Here is a 19,913-nt window from a genome sequence, read left to right as displayed (position 1 = left end):
CTGTTTTCATAGTAGGTCCAGCCACCAAATGCATTTTTTATATAAAGGAATTTGTTAAGAGACCTGATCCAAGGTCATTGGACAGTGTGGAGACTCAGAATTTAGGCGTGGCTGGGTAAAAATGCAGAGTCTTGGGGACACGCTGGAGTGAACTCTGGGGTTCCCGAGCGCAGGGACAGAGGATCAGAGCAGCAGGTTTGTGTCTGCAGGGACCTAAGGAGTCTGGTAGGGTCCCAGGTGATTCAGCTGGGAATGAGAAGTAGGTGCTGAGGATGGGAAATGAGGAGGTCGAGAAAGAGGGAAGGAAGGAGGTGGTGGGAGAAAGCCAGTGTGGACGAACTCCTTTCTTCTGCCTCTTCAAACCCAGCCCTAGCCTCTTGAGAGGACTGATTATTCTCTGTAGCTGGAAGGGAGTCTTGAGTGTGAGAGCAGAGTTTACCTGTCCCGGCAGATTTCCAGATCTTCACTTTGGCTGGAAGTTCCTCCTTTATGCAGAGTGTTATGTAGGATTTCTGACTTTCCATTGTGGTTCTTACTTGGCATTACAGGTAAAGATCTAGCTTTACATGAAACCTGTCATCAGGTTTAAAATGTAAGTGTTTCATTTTATTATGGTAAGAGAAGTGTCTCCTCCCAATCTAAGGACCATTTTACTATAATGTCACTAGCTGTATATTTACTGCTGGAGGCTTTGGGGCAACCTAGTGTTTTAATCTTGTCACATTATGATGAAATTGCTATTCATGAAGCACAAGCCTATGATTTCACACCCCCGCTTTAAAAACATCTTTTCAGGAAGGACAGAACGCAGGCCCCCCACCCCTGATACCAGGCCTAGGGCAGCAGGGAGCACAAGGTCGCATCCCCCCTCTTAACCCTGGACAAGGACCTGGCCCTAACAAAGGTAAATATCTGCTTGGCTGAATAAGGGATTGCATTCTACTACCTCTGGGTAAATCTCACAGTAAATAGTTTATTGGTAAGTAACTGATAGAATGGGCACTTGAACCTATAGGAAAACTAGGAGCACAGTCACTTCAGGTAAAGGCTTTGTTAACAGTGTTTTCTTAGACTTGCTTTGGTTAGCTGGAAATGCCGCCCCGAGGAGGTGGCAGCTGGCAGTGAGACTGCTGGGACGACCCCTGGGAGAAGGGCCTGTGCCTCGGACAGTCAGCCGCGTGCCTCTCTTGGGAGTGGGAGCGACTCCTGTGCACACTGAGTGCACATGCATGTCGTTAGCATCCTGGAGAGCTCAGCTGCTTCCACTTACAGGTTTTGATGAGGTCATGAATGCAGAGGTTTTAGTAGTGTTTTTCATATCACCCTCTTCTGCCCCTGAGTTGTGCCACATATTGAATGCTTTAGCTGCTTATATTGTTCTGCATGATTCACTAAGAAAAAGAAGAAAGCAATGTACTGATGCATCGGGTTCTTGATCTTATGGAAAGCACAGAGATGAGAACTGTCAGTATCAAGATGTAAGGCTGTTTGGAAGTTGAGTTCATTGCAGGAATTGAAGGAGAGCACAGAGGCAGCCCCTAGTCTCGTTCACATGTTGTGCTGTCACACGAGAAGGGCTGGAGCGGGACCGAGGGGGCCGCAGGCTGCTGGCTGCAGAGGGCAAGGGCAGGACTATGAGGGGTGTGGATGGAGGGCAGGTTGGAGGTGCAGGCGTTGGAGTCAGTGTGCTTCTCACAGGGAGGACACAGGCCCGAAACCTAGGAGCACTGTGGAGGCTGCACTTCAATGAACTTCAGTCCCTGTAATTTTTAATGAGCGGAGCCCACAGCACTCTGTGGGACGTTACATTTCTTGCCCTCACTTTATCAAATTACCATCAGCATTTTGCAGCACTAGGACTTTGGGAGAAGCAGCACGTCCTAGGAAAGGGAGCAGTAAAGAGATTAGGAGAATCTTTATGGTAGTCTCATTGCATGGAAGTGGTGGCCAACAGGGAAACAGAGAAAGCAGGAACCCATCTTTGGAATTTGGGGACCCTGAGAAAAGAAGAGTCTGTTACCCACAAGGTACAGCTATCAACGAACTGAGAGCCTGCCTCTCTTCCTCTCCCCTACCTTGTGTCTGTCTCCACCTATTTCCCTCTCCTCCTTGCTCTTCCCCTTTTCTCTTTACCTCTCTCTCTCTCTCTCTTCCTCCTCTCTTTCTCCTCCCAGGGACCAAAGGGAGAAGGGAGAGCCGAGAAAGTGGCCCTGCCATCCCCTACTGGATTAACCAACGCCGCCGCCCCACCACCGGTGGCCACACCCCTTCTAATTTGTAGTGGTGGGTTTCTTTCCTTGGAGGAGCCAGGGTACTTTTAAACAGATAGAGGTAATGGGAGGATTATTATTCATAGGTAAGTCCAAATGGAATGTGTTCAGCTTCCTCAGGTCAAAGTCTGCTGTGTCTGAGATCACACCAAGTTCAAGCAACTTAAAGTCAGAGAAGAAGCCATTAGCTGTAGGAACCCACTGAGAAGTGGGGGGGCCACTTTATAGTAGGAAAGGGCCCTGGGATTTGCAAACTGACTGAACAAAGAGGCAACTTAGAAGGTGCTTTCCTCAGCATGGAGAGGACTGGTTTACTGAAGGAAAGAGCGGGAGGCAGGAAGAGCTTAGGAGCAGAGAGAACCCTTCTAGTGGTGTTTTTTTATACTGATATTTACAAGTTTTTTATTCATGTTGAATGGTGAGGTGGGATTGAAATGGCCAAGAGAAAGGAACAAAAGGGATGAGGAAGGGCATGGGAGGGGACAAAGCTGGCTGGCTGTGGCTCGAGGAGAGGGTATTCATCTTTATTGCCAGGGAGAAGCGGGGAAAGGCACGAGCGGGGCAGGAGGAGGCATTCGGAGGAAGTCCATCCTAAAAACCTAGTTGTTTTGGAACAAGAGGGGCCCTTTGCTACCTACCTTTAAAAATGCTTGGTTTGAATTGTACGCTGACAGAAAACAGGTACCCATTTACGATGGCTGCAGTAGTTCAGTAGCCAGGAGAACAAATCCCTCCAAGGTTAAGAAGTGAGCTAAGGTAACCATCACAAGTTTAATTGGCCTGTTTCCATTTTTATTCAGGATGTTGAATATATTACATATATTAAAGTATTTTCAAAAAATCTCTAGTGGGTTTCCAAACGCTGTCTGCAAAGAATGGTGATAATTCTTACAGATGAGGGATATATATCATTCATGCGAAGGGGCAGGAAAATGTGTTTGTATAAACCCCCAAACTGAAGCATAGCAAGGCTGTTTGGTCACCAGGCAGTTATTAGGGAGGCCTGTGGTTCCATGTGCTTTTCAGAGGATTTTGTTAAGAGTCAAAGTGTGCTTTGTTACTGACCCAAGCTGTCCATTTCTCTGATGGGCTTGAATAAAGTATTCCCTGTCAAAAAAAAAAAAAAAAAAAAAAAAAAGAAAGTGTGAGTTAACGAATCAATTAAATGAAGTGGAGGATAAAAGGGCGACCTCAGGGGTGGAGGAAGTGGAGGTACAGCACCCTGGGCTTTGAGGGCCTTTTCAGGTGTAGAGGTGGCCTCCCTATGCTTGGCTTTCTGGCCTGCTGCATGGGTGTCCTCTGCCATCTCCTCCCTGGGTAGGGGGCAGGCAGGCCTAAGGAAGTCACTGAAGGAATGGGGACAGGAAGGGGTGCTCGTCCTTATGCCTGTGAGACTCATGTTTTTTGAATTAATCCTCACAGCAGCCAAGTAGTTGCTAATCTCATTTGAGATTAATAATTTGCCCTAGGTGGAGTTGCTTAGCTAGTGAGTGATGAGGTTGAAATCTGCACCCCAAAACCTACATTCTTCCATTAGATGATGCCTGAGGGATTTGTCTCCTGAGTGTGCTGAGAGCTAAGGAGGGAAAACATTCTAAATGCCAGAATGCTTTCTGAGAGTTTAAGATGCTGAAAATCAGACCTGTGTTGGCAGGATTCCTGGAAGACAAGGTAAAAATCAGCTTTGTTTCCTTTAGGTGACTCACGCGGCCCTCCAAACCACCACATGGGCCCCATGTCAGAGAGGCGGCATGAGCAGAGCAGCGGCCCTGAGCACGGGCCTGAGAGGGGGCCTTTCCGGGGCGGCCAGGACTGCAGGGGTCCCCCTGATAGGCGTGGCCCTCACCCCGACTTCCCTGACGACTTCAGCAGACCAGATGACTTCCACCCGGACAAACGCTTTGGCCACCGATTACGTGAATTTGAGGGGCGAGGAGGACCTTTACCACAAGAAGAGAAGTGGAGGCGCGGGGGCCCCGGGCCTCCGTTTCCGCCTGATCACAGGGAATTCAGCGAGGGGGATGGCCGGGGCGCAGCTCGGGGCCCTCCGGGGGCTTGGGAAGGCCGCAGACCTGGAGATGAACGATTCCCCCGGGATCCTGAGGACCCACGTTTTCGAGGGCGCAGAGAAGAAAGGTGGGACGGACGCTTTGTCTGCTAGCTCTTCCCTGGAGCTGTGGCCCTGTTCTCTCCCCAGAAGTCTCTTTCCTCTTTCGCTGGGCAGGGGGCACTGGACTGATTGCTAGTTCTACCCTCTTTAGGTTTTGCGTTTAGACTTGAAGCGAGTAATTATGCTTTTTAACCTTTTTGTGCTTCTTTTTTATCTTTGCAATTTAGGAATCTTTTTGTTTTTGCTTACTTTTTGGTTCTTTTAAAGAGATGTGAGCATCAGGATAGTATCAAGTTTCTGGGGCCTGATTAGGAGGCACCAGCTTCTCTTAGAATGATGCAGTAGGATACAGATAATCCAGGTGGAGAGTAAAGGAATTATGAGATTGTTTTTGTGTAATTGCCTAAAGAGCTTAACACCGTGGAATCAAGCTGAAAAAATATTCTGCTGCTGAATTAGGGCAAGGTCAGGCTTGAGCACTCAGCTTGCCTGGGGTAAAAAAGGTATAAAGAAATAAGGAGCAAAAACAAGAATTAGTGAATCGCAGATGAGACAGAAAATAATCAGGGGTGATGATAATTGAGCATTTCTGTGTGCCACTGAATTGTGAGATCGGTGTTCTTGTCAGCAGTGTCCAGATGAGGGGCCATGCTGAGAATCAGCAGTTTGACGTTAGGACAGGTGGACGCGTCGGACAGGCAGAAGTGTCCCAGCGGCTTCAGGCCAGGCTGGCAGACTGCGGTGCTGGTGCTGTGTGCCACTCCTGCTTTCCATCCCTGCCGCAGTGTTTCCTGTCACATTTGGACCATTGCTAGTAGAGGATAGAGTCAAGGGTTGGCATTCCCTCCTCCTCACGGGATGTGTTAGACAAGAATGGTTGATAAGATGGCCAAGGGGTTTGGGGGAGCAGCCATCAGAGGGGAGTTCTTTAAAAAGACATAAGGGCTCCTAGTTTTCTTGAGGGCCTGTCTTAATGGTATCCGAGGTATACCAGTGGTGTTCAAGGATCTTCGAAACGGCTCTGTGTGTCTGCAGGAGCTGCATCTCCAGTGGCTTTGGCATCAGCATAACCTTCACCAATTTCCTGAATCTCTGCACCTTGTTCAGTTTCAGATTTTACTGTGCCTCAGTTTGTATTGTATTTCATCTGTTAGCGACAGACCCGCAGCCTAGTGCTCTTAATATCACTCTTCAAATAAGCCAGAGGTGCTCCTGCTCCTGTTGTGTGTGCTGTTTTCTCTGCCTGGAGCACAGTCCTGCAGACGTTTGTGGCTCACTGCAGTCAGAGCCCTCCTCCTCTCACCCCAGTTCTTTCACCCTGCTTCCTGTTTCTTCATAGCACTTAGCACTGCTTGACATTAAGCAATGTGTTTATTTCTTATTATGTGTATCTCCCAGGAACATGACCGCTTCCCCAGGGCAGGGGCTTTGTTTATGTACCTCTGTGGCCTCAGGACCCAGAGCAGTAATGGTGACACAGCATGGGTGCTCAGTAACTGTTGAATTAGTGAATCTGTCAAATGGGGAGAGGTATTTGAGAAGGATCAGTTCATTCGGGGATGTACTCATCAGCTCATACTGCCATAACAAGATACCAAGGACTGGGGAAGTTTAAATAACATGAGTCTGTTTTCTCACAGTTCTGGAGGCTTGAAGACACGGGTCCAGGTCCAGCAGGGTGGGTTTTTGGTGAGACTTATCTCCCTGGCTTGCAGGCAGCCAGCCACCTTCTCCCTGTGTCCTTGCACAGTAGAGAGACAGTGAGCTAGCCCTTGCTGGTGTCTTTCTTATCAGGACCCTGATCCATCACAAAGCCCCCATGCCCATGACCTCCCCTAATCTTAATTACCCCTCACAGGCCTGTTTCCTAATACCATCCCATTGGGGATTTGGGCTTCCATGTACAAGTTTTACAGAGGACACGTTTAGTCCTTGATAGGAGCTACTTTCTAATGAGGGTACATTAGATTCTCTTGTCTTGTCGTAACTAGGGCAGCCTTGTAATGGTTGCCTGGCCAGTCCTGTGGTGTTTGGGGGCGTGGGGATTCTCCCCAACTCTGTCCCAGGGAGACAGCGCCCTCTGCTGTACTTTTCCTGCTCCACTCATCTCCTTTTGGCCAATTCCACCTTTACCTTTAGTTGTTATTTCAGCCAGTGTCCTGGGCACACCCTCTTTGCTTGCAGGAGCATGAGTCATCAGGGTCCACAGGACCAAGACAGTTCTTAAAAAAGATAGCTGGGGTGGAAAAGGGAAAGCTCTTTTTACACTAAAACCCTGTATAGATCACTCCACAGATTCCTTACTTGTGAAGGAAAGAAAGTGTACATTTGCAACAGTGAAATTTGGTTCAGCACACCACTTTTACCTCATAAACAGGCAGACAACCTGGCATCACTGAGACGGTATAAGCAGTTTTGCCAAAAAGGTTTAACTTGAGTCTAGTCATGAGGAAATAGATAAATTTAAATTGTGGTACATTCTATAAAATACCTAGATGGATTTTTTTTTTTTTTAATTTTAAAATTTAATTTAGAGAGTGCATGTGTGTGAGTCAAGAGGGGCAGAGGGAAAGAGAGAGAGAATCTTTTTTTAAAAATATTAATTTTTGAGAGAGAGAGAGAGAGAGAGAGAGAGAGAGAGAGAGAGAGAGAGAGAGAGAGAATCCTAAGCAAGCTCCATGCTCAGTGCAGAGCCTGACATGGCGCTGGATCTCATGAACGGTGAGATCATGACTTGAGGTGAAATCAAGAGTCGGATGCTCAACCAGTTGAGCCACCCAGGCTCCTTGTTTTATCTGGATGTAATCTTAAAAAATGCTGGGATCATGAAAGATCAAATATAGGAAGGTCCTAGATAAAGTAGACCAGAGACAGGGCCGCTAAATAACAGTATATGATCAGGACTGAAATCTATATTTAAAAACAACTATAAAGGACATTTTGAAGACAATGGGAGAAATTTGAATTGGACTGTATTAAAGAATATTCCATGTTATTCAAGTGGTAATGGTATTGTTCTGTAGGAGAAAGTCCTTGTACTTAGAAGAAACATACTGAGGTGTTAGGGATGAGGGTCATGTTGTTGGCAACTGATTTTGAAATGGCTTAGAAAGTGGATTTGTAAGTAGATGGAGAGAGAAGATAAAGTACACATGGCAGTGTCCTAAGAACTGATGACTCTAAAAAAACAAAATGAAGAGAACTGATCAGTCTAGGTGAAGGACACATGGGTGTTTGTTCTGTTCTTTTAACTGTGTTCTTGGTTTGGAATTTTGCAAAGTGAAATGTTGGAGTAAAAGATAACTGAATGGAGACTCAGGAAAAGTGGAAGGCCTGGCTGCTCGCGTAGACTGGCCCTGTGCCCTCACTCCTCCTGACCCATTCTCCAGCCCCGAGGCCTCTCTCCACGTGCTCATGCCCCATTTATGCTTGTAGGCCCCTTTTCTGCTTCCCCACAGGCCTCCTCTGGCTCGGACACTCTTCTTGTAATGGCTGTGCTTTGGCAGTACTCTTGGCCAACTTGGCCTCCAGTCCAGAATCCTGAGGGACAGTGAACCTGTCCGCCAGCCAGGGCTCTAAGCTGCCAGCTAGCCAGTGTGGGGGCTGCCAAGTGCCTGCCTGTACAGCAGTCAGCTGTGGAGTGGAGCTGTGGGTGAAGTTCATGGCCAGCCCTGCATAGAAGCGGTGGGCTAGGGCAGACGGGAGAGCAGATGTTCCCAAACGAGTCTGGTACAGTTGGCAGTCATAAATCTGTACCCTCCCTTTTCTGATTGTAAATGATCATGAAAAATACTGGGAGGGCAGTGGTAAAAGAGCATGGGCTGGAGGCAAGACTGGCTGAGTTCAAATCCCAACACTTACTGTGTGTCATAAATAAATGATGTTACCTCTCTGTGCCTCAGTGTACTCATGGGTAGAATGGAATTAATAATGGGGTGCTGAGGATGAAATGAAATCTGAAAGTGAAAGCATGATTATTAGCACTTAAAATGTATTCACTGCTTTCGTTACTCCTAAAAGCTTTCGGAGAAAATGAACATAACCCTACATTTTCTTTCCTGTTTTTGCCTTTAATATTGGGACTATAAAATCTGTACTTAAAAAAAAAAAAATACATAATTTTATTTTGTTTTCCTCCCATTTAACATTAATATCATACTTTCTTACACCATTATGTTTCTTTGAAACATGAACTCAAGAGCTGTGAGGGGTTTCATCAGGTGGATATTTTGCTGCTTTTCCCTGACAGCTTTAGAAGAGGAGCACCCCCAAGACATGAAGGCCGTGCCCCGCCCCGAGGTAGGGATGGCTTTCCTGGTCCTGAAGACTTTGGTCCAGAGGAGAATTTTGATCCTTCTGATGAATCGGCCCGAGGAAGAGATCTCCGAGGTCGAGGTCGGGGTACCCCACGAGGTGAGTGTGTGCTGAGGATGCTGGGCTTAGCAAGGATGGGCTGGAGAGTTTGCCGCTGGGGACACACCTGAAATGGTCTGTGAGTGTGGTGTTGTGTTGTTCCCGTGTGTAGGAGGAAGGAAGGGTTTGCTCCCCACTCCTGATGAGTTCCCTCGCTTTGAAGGAGGACGGAAACCAGACTCCTGGGATGGAAATAGAGAGCCAGGTAAGGAAGGAGAGCTGCTGTGGCTTCTGGTGATCTGAGCCCAGCCGCTCATAGAGTGTGGTCTGGGGACTTCTGGGGGCCCACCAGGTCCGTTTTCTTTACTGTTTATTTATTTTGAGAGAGAGAGAGAGAGATAGAGACCAAGTGGGGGGAGGGGCAGAGAGAGAGGGAGACAGAGGATCCCAAGCAGGCTCCTCACTGTCAGTACAGAGCCAGATGCGGGGCTCAGACTCACAAACCATGAGATCATGACCCGAGCCAAAACCAAGAGTCGGACACTTAACCAACTGAGTCCACCAGGTGCCCCCAGGTCCTCTCTTTTCTAACTCACATTTCCATGGGAAGATGGATTGTCTTCAGATCCTTGAGGCAGCAGCATTTTATTGCAGTAGATTGAGTGCAGAAATGGCTGGGAGAATCCACCTTTCTTCTTCTTGAGCCCGATGTCAGAGGGGTTTGTCTAAATAGAAAACATTACCATTCTTTCCACGAAGTGGCTTTGTTTTCAGAAAATATAGTTAAATGCATTAAAGTTTTCTCAGCTTTAATTGCTAGTATGGCAAATTTTATGAAATATAAGTCTCATAAATTAAATCTCAGTAATTTTTAAGAGTGTAAAGACATCCTGAGACTAAAAAGTCTGAGAACCACTTTTCTGGACGCTGCCTGTCTCTTATTTTAAGAGGTACGTTGATTTCTGATCTTGACCTTTTTTTATGTACTCGTGATGTGGCCTAGGTGGGTGTTCAGCATACCTTTCTTGCATGAATGAACATTGGTTCTCAAGTTGGTACTAAATAGTATGATTTCCACCTGCTTTCGGTCACACTAGAAGATTGTCAGATGCTTAGCCTTGTGTCTCCCGTTTCAGGGCCAGGTCATGAACATTTCCGTGATGCTCCGCGCCCTGATCATCCCCCTCACGACGGTCATTCCCCAGCTAGCAGAGAACGTTCCTCTTCTCTGCAGGGCATGGACATGGCATCCCTGCCACCCCGAAAGCGCCCCTGGCACGACGGGCCGGGGACCTCGGAGCACAGAGAAATGGAAGCCCCGGGGGGTCCGTCTGAGGATCGAGGAGGCAAAGGTCAGTGGAGGCCAGTGATCAACAGTGGTGGGAGCTCTGTCAAGAAGGCTGCGGGGCCATAGGCCAGCCCCATCCCTGTGTTCCTGTTCTATCCGTTCTGGGCAGGATACCCAGGGTCCTTCCTCCATTCTCCCCTCCAGGTCTTAGGCTGTGTAAAGGCACATGTCCCCAAATGTGCTACAGATATAGCTTGTTGGGGCTCATGCCAACAGTCTGAGCCCTCACTCAGTGATTGCAGGCTCATCCTCTGCATTAGCCTCCTTCACTTGCTTCTGAGAGTCCCCTCCCTCGTTCCTTCAGGTTTCCACTCCTGCTGTCAGGGTACCTCAGAGCAGGATGTCTCATGCTCTCGTTGGCACATGTGTTGTCTGCTTCTGGCTGCTCCCGGCCCTCCAGGCTTTCCTCGGTGGCAGGAACAATGGTCTTCTCCCAGCTTCTGTGTTTTCCGGGTCTGGAAGGAACTGCTGATGCTCAGAGTCACAAAGACTTTGAGGAATATGGTCCGGAAGGGGTGTTTTCAGGGGCAGTAGATTACTTCTACAGCGTGAAACTTGGGAACTTTATTTTGGATGTAGCACTTTTAGCCCGGAACAGTAGCCACCATGTGGTCTCAGATTAGGCTGGGCCACTGCATATGTGGTAGTTTGGAGGCTGCTAGAAAGTAAGCCCAGTTAACCTGCCTCATATTTACAGTCTCTTCATTACAACGTTGTGCTTTTTGTTTTTGGTGGTTCTTCTCAAAGCAAAACCCTCAGAAGCTACTTCATGTCACTGGTAGGTCTCCCTACCTAAGCACACATTTTTTTGCTGGTCAGTATGGGCACTTAGGACACCTGTGGGTCCCGAGCCAAGGCCACAGGGCTAGTGTGGAAATTACTTCCTAACGACATCTTCTCTGCCCAGTCACCTTCAGGTGGGTCTGGGCTACACTTTGTAGGAAAAGAAGCCAACATTTCCCCTTTGGCTAGCTTTCCTAACCTCCTTGTTTTACCTAGATTCACATTCCATTCAAAATTTTGAGACAAAAAAGAGGTGCCTGGGTGGCTTGGTTGGTTAAGCATCTGACTTCAGCTCAGATCATGATCTCACAGTTCATGGTTAAGCCCCACATTGGGCTCTGTGCTGACAGATCAGAGCCTGGAGTCTGCTTTGGTTTCTGTCTCCCTCTCTTTCTGCCTCTCCCCTGCTTGTACTCTCTCTCTCTCTCTCAAAAACAAAACAAAAAAAAACATTAAAAATTAAAAAAACATTAAGACAAAATAAAGTTGGCAGTTGTCTTCTGATAGTACATTATGGGAAATATGACCAAATTCAGCTCATGAGAAAAAAAATGTTTTAAGTCAGAATTTTAATATACCTAAAAGGTTTTTGTGTCCAAGTCTGGAACAGATAAAACTATCCCTGGAAGAGGGGGCGCCTGGGTGGCTCAGTTGGTTAAGTGTCTTACTTTGGCTCAGGTCATGATCTCAGGGTTTGTGGTTCAAGCCTTGTGTCAGGCTCTGTGCTGACAGCTCAGAGCCTGGAGCCTGCTTGGGATTTTGTGTCTCCCTCTCTCTCTGCTCCTCCCCCACTCGTGCTCTGTCTCTCAAAAATAAACATTGAAAAAAATTTAAACAAAAAAAACCTATCCCTGGGAGAAATAATTCTGAAAGCTGAGTTTTCTTTTTCCTTTTTTTAATTGCTTATTTTTAAAGAAATACTTTTACTATTTAAAAGAAAACAAAAATGCCACAGCTGTGGGATAATGATAATACATTGTAATTAACATCAACAGTTTGTATTTCTTAGTTGCTTCCAAAGTTCTTAGTTGCCTTTCAAGTCTCCCCAGAACAGAATAACCCCTGGTGGCACTTGAGAGTGAAGATACACTTGCTAGAGACGTGGCCCAGCGTGGTCTGTGGCTCCCAGAGGTGCTCCGTGTTTACCTTGGGTTTCCTGTCCTGTCCATCGCACAGCCTCGGGGAGCATGTGTGGTTGTTGAGGAGCATGGCCCCAGGCTGGATGGGATTGCGACAGTGGTGACCAGAGGGTGGAGGCACGACTTCTAACCCTCTGAGTGCCACTGCTCATGTCCTCAGAACTCTGTTTTAAAGACCCAGAGTGTTCCTTCCACTATCACCATTAAGAGTTTGCACCAGGACTTAGATTAACAGTCTCTGATATAAAAAAGTAACATGTGAAATCAATTTGTTTTCTTTCAGGCCGAGGGGGCCCAGGACCTTCCCAGAGAGTGCCAAAATCTGGGCGCTCCAGCTCCTTGGATGGGGATCACCACGACGGCTACCACAGAGATGAACCTTTTGGGGGCCCTCCGGGCAGCGGTACTCCTTCCAGAGGGGGCCGGAGCAGCAGTAACTGGGGTAGAGGGAGTAACATGAACTCTGGCCCGCCACGGCGAGGAGCTTCAAGGGGTGGTGGAAGGGGTCGGTAGAAGTTGGGGCTGAGTATCCCAAGGCCTCTCTGGACAGTATTTAAGAACTTCTTGTGGACTTACCAAGAGAAACAAAAGGAAGCCTGCACCATGTAGCCCTGAACTTTTTCTGGGGCAGCTGAAGCCCAGGAGTCCCTAATGAGGTCGAGATGAAGACTGCTGCTGGCGACCCAGAGTGGCCGGCCTCGTTCTGTCCTGTCCACCCTCACTGCCCTGACTCCCACTGTTTTGTGAAGAGAAAAGCTGGAATCTTTTTTTTTTTTTTTTTTTAGGTGTCACGCGACATGGAGCCTCCACAAATTTAAGTTCATGTCCAATTGGAAATGTTTCTATATGTACAGTTTGTCAGAGAAAAACATTAAGTTGTTTTTGTATGAATACAGAATGTGATTTATGCAAGAAATAACAGAAAACTAGTTGTGAAATGCTTGCCTTAAGGAACCCTTCGTTCCCACCGCACCCAGGCTGCTGAGGGGTGTATAGTTACAGCTTGTATCTGTGAGCACACTTGATGGGTACCTCTAAGCCGTCGAAGTTAACTTTATCTGTGAACTTTGTCTTAAATCCTCCTCTACCCATTCTGTCACACTTATTTTTGTAAGAGTGAGAAATACTTTGAAACTATAATACAGTCTGATGTGGATCCAAAGCCTTAGCTACCCACCAGCTCTGGCAGGTGGAAAATTATACTCCAAAGAAAAAAAATCTTCTGGCTGTGCAAGTAGGGGTTTGCCCTTGGGTGCATCTCCTGGTAATCACACTTAAGACTTGAATTCTCTTGTTCCTGATGAGAGGAACCTGATGTAAGCCAGAAATTAACTACGTGTACCCTTCTGATTACTGTACATCATGTCACAAATTGTTTAAGGAATAGACCAAATATCTCCTAAACAGTTTTGCAAAACTTTCTCTCCTACCAGTGTTTAAGGCAGGGAATAGTTCTAGCTTAAAGCCAGGAAGTTCTCATCCCCAACAAACTCCTTTAGTTTTAAATAAATGTTAACATTTGGCCCGGTTTGGATTGGAAGCAAAGGTTCAGTTTCGATAACCCCATATTTTCTCTACTGACACTTTGTTTTTATAAGAAAACTATTACTCAAAGGATATTCCCGTGGCCGCCCTAACATCTTATTACTTTGCCAGCTTCAATTTGGTACTGGAGACCAGCTGACCTGGCCAGTTCATTGGTGCTGGGAGTCTCAGCGTTTGCCTAGACAGGGATGCTGGCACAGGTGGACAGATAACAAAACCCTCTTAATTGGTTCCCTGTCAATGTAAAACATGGCAAAAGGTAAGTTATTTCTGCACACACACTGCTCTTCAGGGTGCTAGAACCTAGAGACTACAAGTGAATAATTTTCACTTTGTTTTGAAATATAAGGACGTTTACCAGCATGTCAATGTGAACACACGATTAGGAGGCTCCAGAATGCTTCAAGTTTGTGGGACGTTCTTTATTTGTCCTCCACTGGCACAGCTTAAGAAGTTGTAATCAAATTCCGATAAGCTAAAATGGGATCCAGGGACCAAACCCATATTGAGAGGCTTTTTCTGAGATTCATGTGCTAAGATCTTTACCATCATAACATTTTAGGCTTCAGCTTTAAACAATACAGTACCTCAGCAAACAGATAACCACATCACGTTTTGAGAAAGAATTCCTTTAAAAAAAAACTGCAATCTTTACACTGTAATTTACTGAATACTTAGGAACTTTTAGAACATCACTACCAAGTACATACAAGGTATTGTGCTTTGAATTTTATAAATGCTACATTTTTGGTGAATTCTTGAGAAAATGCTGGGAAAACAATTTAAAAAAACCATAACAGCATCAACATAAAAATGGGCTAAACACTGTCAGATCTTCAGCTGTGCAAATTCTAGAGAAATTGAGAACTAGGACAGAGATTTAACTAGGGGATAGAAGGAGCAGCCAATGGCACAAGTTTTTTCCAATTACAAAAAAAAGTCCCTCTCTAAAAACATGTGCTTTTACTACAAACACCCTCTTGTCTGTTCCTCTTGAGGTAGGTAAGTAGCCCTGTTTACTGAAAGGGGAACAAGGCAGTAATTCTTAGAGAATACTGGGGTGCGGAGCCCCCATGAAGTTGGGGCAGGGATTAGGACACTGATCAGGATCTAGGAATATAAATATTGAGCAAAAGGAGGCAATGCTCTATTGCTGCCTGACACACCTGTTTAGGCAAAGTGGAATCCAGCCCCAGAAAATTATTTTCAAACTGTGCAATCCAGTGCACAGAAAAGTAGTTCTCCACCTTAGCTGAACAGGGAATCATCTGGAGAGCTCTAAAAAAATTACTGAGGCCTGGGTTCCCCGCCACCCCTCTCCAGATTCTGGCTGAATTGATCTGGTTCTTCAAGTAATTTTGATGTGAACTGAGACCCACTGATAAAGAATTTGAAAATCCTAAGTACATTTACTTTCTAGTTAATATAGAGCTACTGACAAAACTTGTTTTCTGGACTCATCAGAATACTGAGTCCGAACTTTTTGGCAATACATTAGGGTATGCAATAAAGTCAAAGACAAGAGTAAATGCTGAACCTAAGAGGCAACTTGTCAGATATGAAAAGCATCTTACACTGCATTAGAATCAGCCTACAAAATATAAATTGCACTTTAAAAAGCAGGTAATAAAACTAGGAATGATAAATTAGGACTTGTAGAAATCCATGATTTCCGTCAAATACAGAACTTTGCATGTAGAAGTCTCTTGTCTGGCAAGAGTCCCCAACCCAGTTCTGCCCAGGGACCTCTCATAGCATCATCGACAGGTCATGCTTGGGGCATTTACTTTTTGGTCCGTCGCTTTCATGTCTAATACAAAACCAATTTTCCTTCAATTTTATAAGGCACCATATTTACAATTTCACTTAAAAAAAAAAAAGAAAAACCGAGGTAGACGGTCTTAACTAAAGTACTTAAATAAAAACCTGGTGGCTAAATTTAGTGTTTAATTTGATACGCTTAAGAATCCACTCATTGAGGAAGAATAAATTTTCGAGAGCAAAGAAAAGGGTATTGTAGCTAAGCTACTACAATCTACCACTGGATTTCTGAAACGACAAAAGGTAAAAGTCTGAGAAAAGTCACAAGGGCAGCTAATTAAAACCGAAGAGCCATTCATTTTTTACTGCGCTCAATCTAAGACCACGGTTAACGCAAAAGCAATTTACCGTGTTTCACAGCAGTACTCTCACCAAATCAACCACAACATCTCGATTTCATAGCACATGCAACAGTAAGGCGGAAGACGCTGAAACCGAAGAGCTTCCGAGGCGGCTCAAGTCTCAGTTTTAGAATAGCTGCTCAAAGGTGACAGGTTCGGTGGCACAACGGAGCAGCCTCTACCCAGCGCGATATGGAAGACGGCGGGCGCAGTCCTTGGCTCCGTCCGCGCCGCGCCAGGGACCGGCTCCCGGTGGTCTTCCGACGGCGCGTCCCGGGGCCGGGCTCCGCGTCGCCTCCGTACAGGACCTCCGTCCGTCCTTGCTCGACAGCACGGGCCCCGGGGCTTCTCACACCGGCAGCGCCTTGGCGAGGCCGGCTCCCGGGCCCAGGCGCCCGAACGCTAGCCGCAGCGCGGTGACCGCACCCCGCGGCAGGAGACCGAATAGCACGGACAGCAGAGCGGCCACCTGCACGCAGGCGCCTAGCGCCGTGAACAACGTACTGCGCAGCCCGAGCGCCGCGTACAGCGTGGCGCCCAGTGCGGCCACATAGAGCAGCGCTGGCCGCGACGGCGTCTCCTCGCCGCGCAGCAGGCGCCCGCACGCCGCGCCGCCACGCAATAGCGTGCCGCCAGCTAGCGCCAGCGCAGAGCCCAGGGACCAGAGCAGTGCGAACTTGCGGGCGCGCAGCAGCAGCACCGGCGCGTAGAGCGCGGCCAGGCCGAAGCAGAGCGCAGCCAGCAGCAGGCACACGCCGCTCGCCACCAGCCGCTGCGCGCGCGTCACGCTGGGAAAGCACTCTGAGGTCACTGCCGCCGTTGGCTCCGCGGGGCTCCGCGCCCACGTCCAGCGTAGACCGGCGCGGCCCAGCCACGCCCCCGCCGGCCCGCCCCCCGCCGCGGGCTCCTCCGCCTTTTCCGCAGCGAGCAGCGGCTCTGCGGCCGCCAGCCCGCCGGCTTTCCCCTGCGCCAGATACTCCTGCAGCTGGCGGTGGAGGTCCGCCATTTTGGCCGGAGCAGCCGCGAGAGGGGAAGACTGGCGCCGACTTCCGGTTTTTCTCGGTCGCTGACGGAAGCGGCTCGTCTCCAGATGGCTGTTGGTCAGCCCCGGCGGGGGGGCGGGGCCTGCAGCTTGCGTGAAAGGGGCGGGGCCGCCCCTCTGCAGACTTTTGTCTGGGTTAGCAGCGGCCCAGGCTAAGTGTTACAGGTGGGAGCTGTTACTGTCTGGATTATGTCCTGTCATTAAAAGTTAGTTGTGGGGCGGGGTGGGTTGTGGCTATAAAAGGATACACGAGGGACCCTTGGGGTGGCGATGGAACAGTTCTGTATCTTGAGCTTATGGGTATCAGTACCGTGCTGTAGTTTTGCAAGATGTTGCCATTGGGAGAATCTCCGTATTACTTAACACTGTATGCTAATCTGCAGTTCTTCATAAATTAATTTTTAAGAAAGCTCAGAGCTCAGGACTTAGGTGGTTTCTTTGGGAAGGCTTCCGGAATTGATAAATGAAGAGTTACCCCCCGCCACCCCCCCTCACCTACTTGCTTATCTTCTGTTCCCCATTTCATCAGAGGCTTCTTGACTCCTTCAAGACCTATGTGCAAGACTTGTTGGTCCCCCTGCCTTATATTTTTGGTTCACCTTTTTGTGCTCCTGGCGTCTTTGGGTCCCGGTCTCCTGATTTATGGGCAGATCAGTGATAAGCTTGCCCATACTTCAGTCAATTCCTAGATCTGTTCTGAGGTGGCTCCCAGGGATCCTGCTCTTCCTCAGAGCCTGTCTGGGGTTACTCACAAAGGTCACACCCAGCAGGTCTCCTCCATGGTTTCTGTGCTCTCTTGTTTCCACCTGGCTAATTCCTGCTCCTGGACGTTCAGATCTAGCCACACTTGCAACTGCCTACGGCTGACATTCTCACCTTTCCCAGTTGTGAAAGTTTATTTGTTTAAGGCTGTGCCAGCAACTCAAGCACAGGGTCTCTTTTGTCTCCCTTTTTCTAGGACTTGAAAGGCTGCTGCAAATGCACAAAGCTGTCAATTCTGGTGTAGTAAAGGTGCTTGAGAGGGATCTGGCCTGAAGCCATCGATTGAAACACCTATTTTGCTAGACTTCATAAATAGCTCTTGCAAACTTAAATATGATGATATGGAAGTCCTTTTGGAATGTAAAGGACAGTACCGGTAAGTTGTACAGCAGTCTGTTTTTGGGCAGGTCTTTGGCTTGCTTGCCCCAGAAGACCATTCGTACCCTACACTCCTTTGTACCGGGGATGAGAGGCAGTGCCTACCTCTATAGCTGTTTCCAGTAATCCTCTGTCACCTGGCTTCAGAGGCACTGATGCAGAGAAGCCGGGGTATTTTCTTTTGGCTGCACTACAGCTCCCCTCATCACCTTGGTACTAGCTTCCCCACAGTGACAGAACATGACGCTAGCTAATGGACAGGTAATGCTCTTTCCTCCTCTACCCTAGGAAGAGGCAGGTGTTCATGGCTTTCTGCTGGTGTCATCTCTGGCTTCTCAGCCTGTTACTTGTGTAACCGTTGTCCCCATTAAATTCTCTTTAATATTTTCTGTCTGGTTGCATCCTGATATACATTATTCTTTCTCAACATACATTATGATTTGTTACCTCAACCTAAAGCGGTAAACTGAGGCAAGCTTGAATTATCAGAATTGAATTTATTTGGGAAAAGCAGAGGAATTACAGTTTGGGGAATGCAGACTTTAGCAAGCTACAGGTGACTCCCACTAAGTATTTGGGGTGTGGTGGGCTGTATTTATGAGCAAGGAGTGCAAAGATGGGGGAATCCAGCCAGAGTCCAGATGGTAAGTTCATTGGTTCCCAGATGGGGAGAGAGCCTTGATGGATGTTCCTTGGTCAGGAGATAAATTTCTGTCTTCTGTAAACTGAGGATTTAGAGGAAATCAGCTTTTCAGTTCTTAAGTTTTGTTTTCCTGAGAGCATGTCCATTTCCTGTCCTCTGGTTTCATTTTAGATTGAAATTCTTCTGCACTTGGTAATAATGGTGATCATCTTGGATCACTAACCATGAGCAAAACCATTAGGATGGCTACTATGAAATAAAAACAAAACACTGGGGCACCTGAGTGGCTCAGTCAGTTGAGTGTTCAACTCTTGATTTCAGCTCAGGTCATGATCTCATGATTATAAGATCGTCTCAGGTCATGATCTCATGGTTATAAGATAGAGCCCTGTGTCAGGTCTAGATGAGTGTGGAGGAGCCTGCTTGACATTCTCTCTCTGCCCTTCTCCCACTTGTGCATGCACACACACTCTCTCAAAATAAATAAATAAACGTTTAAAAAACACACCGAAAATAACAAGTGTTGGCCAGGATGTGAGCAACTGTAACATGCACTGTTGGTAGGAATAGAAGGTGGTATGGCTGCTATGGAAAACAGTATGGTGCTTCCTCAAAAAATTAAAAATAGAATTACTGTGTGATCCAATATTCTACTTCTGGGTATATACCCAAAAGAATTGAAAGCAGGGTCTTGAGATACTTGTACATCCATGTTAATAGTAGCATTATTAACAATAGCAGCCTAGTGTCCATCCAAGATGAGTGGATAAGCCAAATGTAGTGTATACAGACAATGAAATACTATTCAGTGTTTAAAAGGAAAGAAATTCTAACACATACTATTACATGGATGAACCTTGAGAAAATCGTGCTAGGTGAAATAGGCCAGTCACAAAGTGGCCAGTACTGTAATATTCCACTTCTATGAAGTGGTCAGATTGATAGAGACAGAAAGAATAGTGGTCCACAAATGACTTTTTTCCTAATCATTTATGCAGCTATGAGATGCAGAAGACAGTCTACTCAGATTAGGGGAAACTGGAATACCAGGAAGTTAAATAACCTGCCTAACCCACCCCCCCCCCCCACCAAAGTTGGTGGTAGAGCAGGGCTGTAAGTTCTGGTTTCCTAATGCACAAGGCAATCTTCCTTAAGATCGAACTGCATGAAAGCTGACAATATGTTCAGGTTTGGTTCCTGCACTGATAGAAGGACATAATGAAACCATCCCTGGATACCACCTGCACTCCAGCTACTGCAGCAGAATTCATTTAAAGAATCTGTCAACCCCGCATCTCCTCTTAGTCCTGTTCTTCCTTGAACCCTCTTCATCCCACTATGTCAGCAAAATCGTTCATAACAAGGTCACCAGACATTT

At 47.1% G+C, this 19,913-nt stretch overlaps 2 protein-coding genes across 9 annotated transcripts in view; one reads left to right on the top strand and one right to left on the bottom strand.

Moving 5' to 3' along the window:
- The window catches only part of WDR33 (WD repeat domain 33), a 107,184-nt gene extending 94,243 nt beyond the window's left edge, over window positions 1–12,941 (top strand). The window contains exons 17-22 of one of the 8 annotated variants that reach the window (XM_019469466.2): window positions 796–904; window positions 3,968–4,406; window positions 8,630–8,793; window positions 8,906–8,998; window positions 9,870–10,085; window positions 12,287–12,941. In XM_019469466.2, coding sequence (XP_019325011.1) covers window positions 796–904; window positions 3,968–4,406; window positions 8,630–8,793; window positions 8,906–8,998; window positions 9,870–10,085; window positions 12,287–12,516 — 1,251 coding nt within the window. In that variant the 3' untranslated portion in view covers window positions 12,517–12,941. Of the gene's footprint in view, window positions 1–795; window positions 905–2,174; window positions 2,284–3,967; window positions 4,407–8,629; window positions 8,794–8,905; window positions 8,999–9,869; window positions 10,086–12,286 lie in introns of those variants that run through there. The other 7 variants (XM_053910108.1, XM_053910103.1, XM_019469468.2 and 4 more) reach the window with 7 other exon arrangements.
- Window positions 12,942–13,949: 1,008 nt separating this feature from the next.
- On the bottom strand, window positions 13,950–16,756 carry SFT2D3 (SFT2 domain containing 3). The gene has a single exon (XM_019469479.2). It carries the CDS (start codon window positions 16,714–16,716, stop codon window positions 16,060–16,062), a length of 657 nt encoding a protein of 218 aa, XP_019325024.1. The 5' UTR covers window positions 16,717–16,756; the 3' UTR covers window positions 13,950–16,059.
- Between the last annotated feature and the right edge of the window lie 3,157 nt (window positions 16,757–19,913).

Source organism: Panthera pardus, unplaced genomic scaffold (assembly GCF_024362965.1).
Source record: "Panthera pardus isolate Hobbes unplaced genomic scaffold, ASM2436296v1 HiC_scaffold_10, whole genome shotgun sequence".
NCBI lineage: Eukaryota > Metazoa > Chordata > Mammalia > Carnivora > Felidae > Panthera > Panthera pardus.
The sequence above is the reverse complement of the archived record's forward strand: the minus strand, read 5'-3'. Positions and strand labels throughout refer to the sequence as shown.